Source organism: Cricetulus griseus, chromosome 3 (assembly GCF_003668045.3).
Source record: "Cricetulus griseus strain 17A/GY chromosome 3, alternate assembly CriGri-PICRH-1.0, whole genome shotgun sequence".
In the NCBI taxonomy this organism is placed as follows: Eukaryota; Metazoa; Chordata; class Mammalia; order Rodentia; family Cricetidae; genus Cricetulus; species Cricetulus griseus.
In genome coordinates, this window is record NC_048596.1 from 159,299,137 (window position 1) to 159,309,970 (window position 10,834).

The 10,834-nt window shown below is 50.7% G+C and overlaps 2 protein-coding genes across 3 annotated transcripts; one reads left to right on the forward strand and one right to left on the reverse strand.

Moving 5' to 3' along the window:
* Window positions 1–1,484: 1,484 nt before the first annotated feature.
* On the forward strand, window positions 1,485–1,835 carry Gng14 (G protein subunit gamma 14). Its single transcript, XM_035441404.1, has one exon. The coding sequence runs from the start codon at window positions 1,530–1,532 to the stop codon at window positions 1,833–1,835; it is 306 nt and encodes a 101-aa protein (XP_035297295.1). The 5' UTR covers window positions 1,485–1,529.
* A 478-nt stretch (window positions 1,836–2,313) lies between these two features.
* Fbxw9 (F-box and WD repeat domain containing 9) lies at window positions 2,314–8,415 on the reverse strand. 2 transcript variants are annotated; one of them, XM_027406275.2, is made up of 10 exons: window positions 7,921–8,412; window positions 6,148–6,287; window positions 5,940–6,068; window positions 4,845–4,957; window positions 4,668–4,759; window positions 3,444–3,592; window positions 3,244–3,357; window positions 3,051–3,140; window positions 2,909–2,974; window positions 2,314–2,829 (listed from the first exon to the last, which is right to left on the reverse strand). In XM_027406275.2, the coding sequence occupies exons 1-10, from the start codon at window positions 8,327–8,329 to the stop codon at window positions 2,755–2,757; spliced, it is 1,377 nt and encodes a 458-aa protein (XP_027262076.1). In that variant the 5' UTR covers window positions 8,330–8,412; the 3' UTR covers window positions 2,314–2,754. The 2 variants fall into 2 exon arrangements, with proteins under 2 accessions (XP_027262076.1, XP_035298420.1); XM_035442529.1 differs by lacking the exons at window positions 2,314–2,829; window positions 2,909–2,974 and having other exon boundaries at window positions 3,002–3,140; window positions 3,228–3,357; window positions 7,921–8,415.
* Between the last annotated feature and the right edge of the window lie 2,419 nt (window positions 8,416–10,834).

Genomic DNA, 10,834 nt, shown 5'->3' on the forward strand with positions numbered 1-10,834 from the left:
ACTTAAAGGCTGATATGGCCAGGCAGTGGTGGTATACACCTTTAAGCCCAGGAAGGCAGAGGCAGATGGATCTCTGAGTTCAAGACCAGTCTGGTCTACAAAGTGAGTTCCAGGTCAGCCAGGGCTACACAGAGAAACCTGTCTCAAAAAAAACAAAACAAAAAACCAAAAGGCTGGTATGATGGTACCTGAGGCAGTTAGATATGGAGGCACTGGAAGGAGAAGGACGAGGACCCTGGAGATGGGTGCCTGAGCAGCTGGGGGATGCAAGTCTAGGGGTGAACATAGTAAGAGGTCTAACACAAGAGTAATGTCAGGCCAGGCATGATGGCAAGGTCAGCCTGGGCTACTTAGTCACTTTGAAGACCCTGCCTCAAAACCCCATTAAAATATATTTTTTAAAAACGGGGTGAGGACCAGGTTGGAGAAACCCACAGGAACAGTTGGCCTGAACAAGGGAGAGCACATCGACCCTAGATGCTGTCGGGTAGGCCAGTACAAGACTGATCCAGACCCCTGAATATGGATGTCAATAAGGAGGCCTCTGCACTCCAGGGAGCCTCTGGTGGTGGATTAGTATTTTTCCCTGGTGCAAGAAGGGACTTTGAGAGCCCATCCCACGTGAAGGGTTACACTCTGGCCCTGGACACATGGGGAAGAGCCCAGGATCAGCACAGGAAGATTTGGTGGACTTTGCAGAGCCCCCGTTGAGGGCCCTGCCCTGCCTGGGGAGTGGTGGGCGGATGGGGTAGGGGATGGGATGGGGTTGGGGGAAGAGGGATGGGGGTAGGGGAGGGAGAGGGAGAAGGAGAAGGGACTTACATGTGAAACAGGCTTGTTCCCTACCTAGAACTAATAAATAAATTTAAAAAAAAATGGGGTGAGGCCTGGGCAGTGGTGGCCCACGCCTTTTAATCCCAGCACTCAGGAGGCAGAGACAGGCATGGCAAACCTGGTGTGTAGAGCAAGTTCCAAAGACAGACTCCAAAGCTACAGAGAAACTGTTTCGAGAAAAAGGAAGAAAAGAAAAACACAGTTTGGAGTTCAGAGAAGAACCCAGCCAGGCAGGGAACACACACAGCCTGCATGGGGTGGCAGAAGCAGGGAGAGAGGTCTGCTGTGAACAGTCCACAGATACCCAGCAAGTAAGAGTCCCACATCCTAATGCCTGCAGCCAAGCTGCCTAGTACCTCAGGGGATCCAAGAAACATGTGACACCAAAGCAGCCCCTGGGCCTCCTGGGTATTGGACCCCTTCTGTCACAGCAGCTGCTGCTGTTGTTGCTGGTGACATTTCACTGGGTCCTGGCTTCAAAGTCTCCCCAGGGACTGGGAAGGGGGTTGAAGATTTGAAGCCAGTATTGAGGAGGGAGCCTGAGGGTAGTTGAGGCTGGAGCAGGAAGCCAAACGTGTTCAGGAGTCTTCAGCTGAGGTATCTGAACGTGCGGGAACCCAGAGTAGCCAGGGACCCAGAAGGACTTGTAGAAGCTTGGAAGCTCAGGCTTGCACATCCCTGCTACCTTCTCCCAGATGTCCAGCAAGGCAGCCACCGGCAGTGACATAGGACAGGCCCGCCGGGCAGTGGAGCAACTTCGGATGGAAGCAGGCATCAATCGCATAAAGGTAAGGGTTGGGGCAGGCTTAGAGTGGACACATCTGGGCAAGGGAACAGGTGGACACCCAGATGTGGCTGACTTGATTGGTCTGCAGGTGTCCAAGGCAGCCACAGATCTGCTGCAGTTCTGCACGGAGCAGGCCAAGACTGATCCCTTCCTTGTGGGCATCCCAGCTGCCACCAACCCTTTCAAGGAAAAGAAGCCCTGTGCTATCCTATGACACTCCCCCACCCCACCCCCCCGATAATGCTACTACCCTATGACCCTGAGTACCAGGGCCTCAATAAACATGACTGCTCCTGTGTTACAACTTGTGTGTGCTCAAGCAGGAGGCTGAGGGGTACTACAGCTTTCGGGGATCAGTGCACACCTGTCAGGCTTCCTTCCATGCCATTTCCAGCCACAGCCACAGCCACACATAGCTGCACACCTAGCGCTCTGCATGGAGAAACCCACACTATGGCCCCCTGCCAGATACCTACAGGGTGGTTGGGGCAGATATCTTCTCCTTCCATATAGACCTATACTGGGGATTTGAGTCAGAGTCTACATGCCACATAGACCACAAACACCTCACAAAGCTAAGTCCTTGAGGGCATGCACACACAGAGCAGCAGGCACCCCAGCCCTAACATGGTACTCCTCCCACTCAGTCACATGTACAACCCCAGTCACAGAACACAAAGCTCACACTCCAGTTCCCAACAATTGCACAGTCGGTCATTTATTTCTCCTTCACTCTCCTGTGGGAAAGAAGCACCCAAATCCTAACAAAACAGGGATCATCCAGGTTTGGTGGTGCACCTGTTATTCCAACACTTGGAGACTTAGGCAGGAGAATCAAGCATTCAAGGCCTGCCTCATAGTGAGTATGAGGCCAGCCTGGGTTACTAAGACCCTGTTCTCAACAAGCAAAACAAAACAACCCAAGGGTGGAAGGTAGGGAATAGCCCCCTGTGTGGCTAAAACCAGAATGTCACCTCCACAGGCACAGGTGTGGGCCCAGCCCTAGGGCTTCCTCTGCCCCAGGCCTGTGGAGCAGGGCAGAAGCAGCACCAATCGCAGGAAGGTCCTCCAGAGCTGAGGCCTAGGTGCAGCCTCAGCAGGCAGTATATATCCAGGCATATCCATCCAGCTGTTTAGGCCAGCAGCCTCCAGACCTCCAATGACAGGCCACCAGAGGCAGCCACCACCACGTTGCCCTCAGCACAGATCTGGGGAGCAGTGACAGTGGAATTAGGAGATGTCATGGGTTCTTGGTAGGCCAGCAGGCTATATGGGGCAGGCCCTTACCCCATTCAACACATTGTGGTGGCTTCTGGTACAGATGGTTCTAGGTGGGTCTGTGGGCACGTGAACCTGAGAAGGGTAAGGGGTAGAGGTCAGGATATGTGCCCTGGCCAGAGGGGGAGTCTGCATGGGCCAGTGTTCTTACCCGAATGGTCTTGTCAGTAGATGTTGTGTACAAAGTCCCCAGAGAGTGTTTGATCCCTGTGATCTGAGACTGGTGACCCACATCAAAGGACTAGGGGAGAAATAATGGGTGACACTCAGGTGGAGTTCTCCCATGGTTAGCCCTCCACACCCAAGGAGTCACAGGGGAGGTACAGACAAGGGTCCTAGCAGACCCGGACAAGCTGGAAGCAACCATCTCGGTTGGCGAAGACGTGCAGCAGGCCCTGGTTGTCACCCGCCCAGAGCTGGGGCTCCTGGTAAGACATGCAGAGCAGATAGGAGTCCAGCTGTGGAAAGGACAAGGCATAGAGAAACTTAGGAATGGCAAGCCGGGCTGCAGTCCTCCTCGAAGCTACTGGGAAGGGCAACCCACCTGCAGCCGCTGCAAGACACTATTGGCTCGGCGATCAAATACCACAAGACTGTGGTCCTCACTGCCCGAGATGATATGCCTGTCATCTGCCAGCACCGCTAGCACAGCGCTTGAGTGCAGCCTCCGGCTCTTCACTAGGGCCAAGTCAGCTAGAGTGGGATGATAGGCCAAGGAGGATGGAGGGTATCAGAGCATTTCAGAGACTTTGGCCAGTATCACACCTAGGAAAATCTTCTACCTTCTTGGCTCTTACCAATCACTCTCCTCCCCTCAGCACCCACCTGGATCCAGGACCCAAAGGCTTTTATCCTTTCCTAGCCCTGCCTCCATGCCATGTCTCCTTCCAACCCCACCAGACTCTCCCAACACAAAGCCAAGCACTTGATTCCACCCAAGCCAAAGTCCATTTCAGGATCCCTTCAGTTTAATGGAGTAAGATGACTCAGTCATGGCTGGGGTGGGGATATAGCTCAGGCATAGCCTAGCAAGCACTAGGACTTGGCTTCTATCCCAGGATGGGGGACAGGAGAGATTAATCATCACCCAGGCCTCATAGTGCAGTCCTGTAACCCAACTACTGAGGAGCCCAAAGGCTGAGACAGGAGGATAAATAGGTAGAATCCAGCCTAAGATATAGAGTGAGTTTGAGGCTAGCCTGGGCAACAGAGTCTATCTCAAAATGAGCAAAAAAATGGAATACATTTCTGGGCCTTTAGAACAAGAACAATGGATCACAGAAACACAGAAAATACTTGCAGTGCAGACATGGTTATGTTATCCACCAATGTTCCCTGTTCAAATGACTTAATGTTTGTTTGTTTGAATTTTTGAGATTCCCTTTTTATGTGTATGGGTGTTCTGTCTACATGTGTGTGTGTACGGTATGCATACCCTGCCCATGAAGGCCAGAAGGTAATGAATCCTCTTAAATCAGAATTACAGGTGGTTGTTAGCTAACATGTGGGTGCCTCCCACCCAACCCAGGTCTTCTGGAAGGTCAATCGGTGCTCTTAATTGCTGAGCCATCTCTTCAGCTCCTGCACCACTCCCCTCCAGGCCCAATGTTCTTTTCTATTGTTTTGTGTTTCTTTTGTTTTGTTTTTGAGCCTGAGTCTCACTGTGTAGCCCTGGTTAGCCTGGAATTTACTATGTAGACCATGCTGGTCTTGAACTCACAGAGATCTGCTTCACTTTGCCTTCTAAGCACTTAAATTAAAGGCTCACCTCTGGGATCATAGATGGTCACCTTCTTGTCATAAGTACCAGTCACCAGGATGTCAGGTTGGTAGGAGAGGCACAGCACGGCCGCCTTGCCCCTGGGGACACACGGCACACAAGGCTGGGGTGATGGCTTGGGCAGGGCCCTACCCACCCAGGCCCCCTGCCCGGGCCCCCTCACACTTGATCTCGCCAAACTGCTGCCCATCGGCCTGCATGTCCCAAAGCTTCACAGTGCTGTCCCAAGAGCCGGAGCACACACGGTGGTCCTGTGCTGCTAGCGACCACACCCAGCCCTGTGGGAGCAGGCACAAGTCACTTTGAGGGCTGTGTAACAGCTCATGGCTCTCTCCTCCCCAAAGCCCAAGAGAAAGCTTGGACCTTCTTGCTTTTGTAAGGGATGGTGCAAAAGATGAAGAGATTCACTCAAAGCCAGACAGCTTTTCCTCCCTCGTGCCTGCTTTCACAGACACTTCAGGAACACACGCAACTCCCATTCTACAGATGGCAAAGCCGACGGTCAGGAGGAGGAGGCAAACAACTGAAGAAGTCACAACGCAACCCAGTGTGTGAGGTTAAGGTTTGGGTCTGCGAGCCTGTCAGATCCTGGTGACAAGACCACACATCCCCCACTGGCATCTAGAGATACCTCTGTCTCTCTCAGTGCCCCTCACCCCTCTCTTTGTGCTAGGATAGAACCCAGAGCCTCAACACATTCTAGGCAAGTGCTCTATCACTAGCAGTTTTCAATAGCTTGTTTTTTCACTTCTGCTCTTTGAAACCATCTGACTCTACAGTCCAGGCTGGCCTGAAACTTATTATGTAGCTCAGGCTAGTTTCAAACTCAGAATAATCCTATCTGCCTTTAGCTTCCTGAGAGTATTAGCATTACAGTTAAAGCCTTCAGAGGCTCACACTGATGGAGGTTTGAGGCCTCAAACAACCAAATTAAGCATGCAGCCTCAAGGGCTAGGACAGTCATACTGAAGGCTAGCTGATACCCGATGGCAGCTTTATAACTGTTCTGCAATGGGCTTCTCGAGGTATACCTGATAACTTATTGAGCACCTATTGTGTGCCAAAGAATAAATTGATGGCATATGCACATTAATACTTCCCCATCCTCATCTTACCACCCATTGAACAGTGAGAACTTAACTCATCACTAGTTACACCAACAGCACAGGCAGAGTCAAACCCATGCAATGTGGTATCAAATCCCAGTCCCTGAGTCGCAGCCCCCTCCCAGCCTCTTTCATGCACCCCAAGATTGTTCACCTGGTGTGTGCTATTGCCCTGGGTGCCCAAGGCCTTCACCAGAACTCGGCTAGGCTCCTTCCCTAAATGTCGTAGGTCCCACAGGTTGACATTGCGATCTCGGGAACCTGACAGACACAGTGCCCCACCCTGGAAGGAGAGCATGGAGATAGATGTTGTGGAGGTTCCCCACCCTTTACTTCTCCTGGCCTCCCACCTAACCCCTCACCTGGAGCAGCAACACTGCATCAATGGAAGCAAAGTGACCATCAGCCAGGCAGAAGTACTCAGCTCGCTGTCCATCCTCTGCCCAGCGGGCCAGGTGCTGCTCCAACTCGATGCAGGCAGTTGGCCAGTCAAAGTCCTCCTCTATGGGGTACCATGAGCAGGATAGTCAGTGGGCATCAGCTGAGAAAGTCCAGCCCTGGCTGGGAGCCCAAACTTCACCAGACCTGGATAGAATGACACCTGGATGCCACCCCCCACCCCAAGCAGGCACAGACTCTGACCTTGCTATCTGACCACCTATCTCCCATACTAGGAATACTTACCCTAGCTCTAAGAAACCAAACTACACTTTTCAACCTCCATCCCACAACTGGAGCCCAGGTGACAATAGCCTCACTCTGGGTCCTCTTCAGGACCTCAAGACTAACTACCCCTTCTGGCCTGACCCAGATCCAAGGACACAGTTCTTAAACTTCTAACTGTAAACCAGGAAGCCACATTAAGACACAGAAGCCGCCACGAAGTGGCAGCACATGCCTTTAATCCCAGCATTCACTTGGGAGGAAGAGGCAGGTGGATCTCTTGTGAGTTTGAGGCCAGCCTGGTCTACAAAGTGAGTTCCAGGATTGGCTCCAAAGCTACAGAGAAACCCTGTCTTGAAAAAACAAAAACAAAAACAAAAACAAAAACAAAAAAAGGCAGAAGCTAAAGAGTGGAAAGTGTGGCTTAGCAGTCAAGAATTTACCAAGGGCCCTGGCTTTATCCCTAATAGTTTCCCCTCCCTCCCAAGACAGAATGTAAACCCCAGATTACCCTTTCAATGGTGTGGATGAGGTTCAAGCACCTGTTCTTATCAAAGCTATTTGGAAATCTGACCAGGGATTGGAGGTCAACTCCTTAATCCAGAAATCTGCAGAATCAAACTCTTATAGGTCAGAGTAATCAACTATTCAGCTTGTCATATGTCTGTCTCAAGAGCCTAAGGACCCAGAAACATCCGGATCAAAGTTCTGCTGAGGATGTAACACGTATTAAAGCATTTGCCTAGCAGACCCAAAGCTCTGAATTCCATGCATACAACCCTTAAAAAAAAAACAAACCCAAAACTCAAAATCATCAATTTCAAGTTTTCTTTTCCTTTACAATCCAATGGAGTCAAGGGCAGAAGAAATAACACAGGAGCTCTGCAAAGATGCCAAGCTAGCCCAGCACTTCTAAGCCTAGAGGAGGAGGATCAGGAGTACAAGGCAAGCCTGGACTACATAAGAACCTGTCTCAAAATAAGACAATAAAATAGAAAAGATGACAGGCTAGACCCAGGTATCAACGATCCCAATTTCTAAATCCTGAGGCTAGTTCAGGTTTGGGAGAGACTCAGAACCTCTTGTTTCACCTATCCTGGATCAACATTCCAGGGGTCAAGGGCTTTGTCAAGCCAGTTGCTGCTTGAGTCTCAGGCTGTATCCAGAGCCTAAAGATTCTTTGGCCCTATTCTCATTCCAAGTACAATCCAAAAAGTCCTACTAGAGTTATTCTTATCAGGGCTAGGGCCTTACTGCTAACAAAGCCCAAACCGGGAAATCTTTGAATTCTAAGGTTAGAGATCCCAGGTTCAGGCTCTGCCTGAGGAAGTCAAGAATCCAAGTAGGGTTAGGCAACTCCAGAAGCCTTTCCTTGAAGCCTGCTCCAGAAGCTGTGCGCACCCCGCAGCCCAGGTACCGCCCCAAGCCGGACCTAGGCAGGAGTTGCTGCTCCCCGGGGTGTGCGTGCGTACCTTCCACCACTGGGTAGGGTGCACGTACGCGGCGCTGAGCGCGTAGCCTCCAGGTGACATGGTCACGCACGAGGTCGTGCAGTGCTTGGCACACGCACGGCAGGACATGAAGCACGACCCGCGCATCCAGGTAGGCGCAGATCTCCAGCAGCAGCTCCGGGGGAAGGCTCAGCAGGCCCGGCAGGCGCACGGGCGGGACTCTGGAGACAGCCTTTCGCTCCGGCGCGTCCAGGGACGCGGAGAGCGTGGACTGCAGCGACGAGCGCCGCGGGGTCAGGCCAGGTTTGGGTGGGGTGAGCACGCGGGCTACGTAGGCCTCAGCCTGAACGTCAGGGTCCGGGTCTGGCTCCGGGTCCGACTCATCATCACAAGAGCGAGGATCCTCGCACCGCCCTGAGGGAAGCTCCATGGCGACAGGGTGGGTGCGGCTCTCAGGTTTGGCTACTACTGGGCCGCGTCCTGTTTCCTAGGCAGCGCGAGATCATTTCCGGCGCTTGTTAGGTGACGTCAGAAGCCACCGGAAACGAGATTCTAGCCTGGAAACCCAATGTCCAAGCCACAAGCTGGTCACTTCTTTCGGTCTGCGTTTTTTTTTTTTTTTTTTTTTTTACCATGAGCAACTGTCATCTCAAAGGAAGTCTTTTTTGCTGTTTTTAAGGATTTATTTTTACTTTTATATGTGTTTGGGATCCCTTGAAAGCTGGAGTTACAGGGCGGCAACCGCCAGGCGTGGGTGCTGGAAACCCAACTTGAGTCTTCTGCAACAACAAGTGCTTTTACTTTTAGACAGGGTCTCACCATGTGACCCAGGAAGGCTTCGAGTTCTGCGCTCCGTCTGCCTCTGCTTCCCGAGTGCTGCGGCTAGAGGCGTGCACCACGAACCTGGCCCAAAGTACGCTTAGCCACTGGGCCATCTCCCACTCCAGCCCACGAGTTTATGCTGTGTACGCATTTGCAGGCCTGAGGTTGGGATGGAAGAGGGGAGAGGTGTCATCTTCAATCTGCATCCTAGTTTTTTGCCCTGAACTTTATTGTGTGTGAGGTGTGTGCTCCCGTATATCACGGCATACATATACTGTGGGGTCAATGCTCCTTCACCTTTATGTGGGTTCTGTTGGCAATCAAATTTACATCACCAGGCAGCAAACGCCTTTATCTACTGAGTAAACTGACTCCCATCATAAATCTTGACACAGCTTTTTCACTGGTAACCATTTCAGTAGGCTGGCTAGCAACCTAGGGTTCCATCGTCTCTGCTCCTCGGTGCTGGAATTAGAGTTGCTCTCCTGTCCCCAACATTTATGTGGGTGCTGGGAATCCTAATTTAGGTTCTCAATCATGCACACTTCATTTTTGGGTTGAATGACCAAGGCCCAGGGACTGACTCAGGTTGTCCCAATGACACTAGGTCAGACAGACAGAAGTGAATAATAAATGGTAGGCCAGGATAATTTTGTCTACAGCGTACAGCTCCCCATCAAACACAAATTTCTTTTTTTAAAACTTTTTGGGGGGGCTGGAGAGATGGCTCACAGGTTAAGAGCACTGACTGCCCTTCCAGAGGTCCTGAATTCAATTCCCAGCAACCACATGGTGGCTCACAACCATCTGTAATGGGATCTGGTGCTCTCTTCTGGCCTGCAAGCATACATGAAGACAGAAACTGCATACACAATAAATCTTTAAAAAATAAAAACTTTTTTTTTTTTTCGAGACAGGGTTTCTCTGTGTAGCTTTGGAGCTATTCTGGCACTCGCTCTGGAGACCAGGCTGGCCTCAAACTCACAGAGATCCACCCGCCTCTGCCTCCCGAGTGCTGGGATTAAAGGCGTGTGCCAACAACGCCCGGCTTAAGCCCCCCCCCCGCCGCGCCCCCCCCCCCCCCCGCGACAGGGTTTCTCTGTGACTTTGGAGGCTGTCCTGGAACTAGCTCTTGTAGACCAGGCTGGTCTTGAACTCACAGAGATCCACCTGCCTCTGCCTCCCGAGTGCTGGGATTAAAGGTGTGCACCACCAACGACCGGCTAAGATTTTTTTTTTTGTTGGTTTTTTTTTTTTAAATGATTTTTTTTTTTTTAAGAGAAGAGAGACAGAGAGAAGAGAGATGAAGAGAGAAGAGTTAATGGCTGACCACCATGGTCGATCACCAGAGAGAGAAACAGACTGGGAGAAGTTGGAACTTTTTTTTTTTAAGATTTTATTATGTATACAACATTCTGCTTCCATGTACATCTGCCACCAGAAGAGGGCACCAGATCTCATAACGGATGGTTGGGAGCCACCATGTGGTTGCTGGGAATTGAACTCAGGACATCTGGAAGAGCAGCCGGTGCTCTTAACCTCTGAGCCATCTCTCCAGCCCTTTTTAAATGATTTTATTCACATATTATGTATGGTGTTCTGTCTGCATGAATCCTTGAATGCCAGAAGAGGGTGCTAAATCTCATTTCAGAGGGTTGGGAGCAACCATGTGGTTGCTGGAAGACCAACAAAACCCCTAAGTCATCTCTCCAGCCCCAAACACAAAATTTCTAATGGCCATGTAGAATACTAATGTATAAGTGCCGCTTTTTTTCTTTTTAATTTTAAAGGTCTCACTGTAGCTCCATCTGGTCTCAAATTTACTATATACACCAGGCTAGCCTCAAACTCAAGAGATTTGCCTGCTTCTGACTTCCAAATGCTCACCATTAAAGGTGTGAGCCAACATGCCTGGCATAAAAGGCTTATTTTTTTTTTTTTTCTGAGAACTTCACAGTTTTCATTTACAATCCTTCTGCTTCAGTCTTCCAAGAAGCTGAATTACAAGTGTACACTGTCACATTCATTTTGGAGGGAGGTTTTCTTTTTTCTTTTTCCAAGACAGGAAGACAGGGTTCCTCTGGGTAGCTCTGGCTATCTTAGAACTCACTCT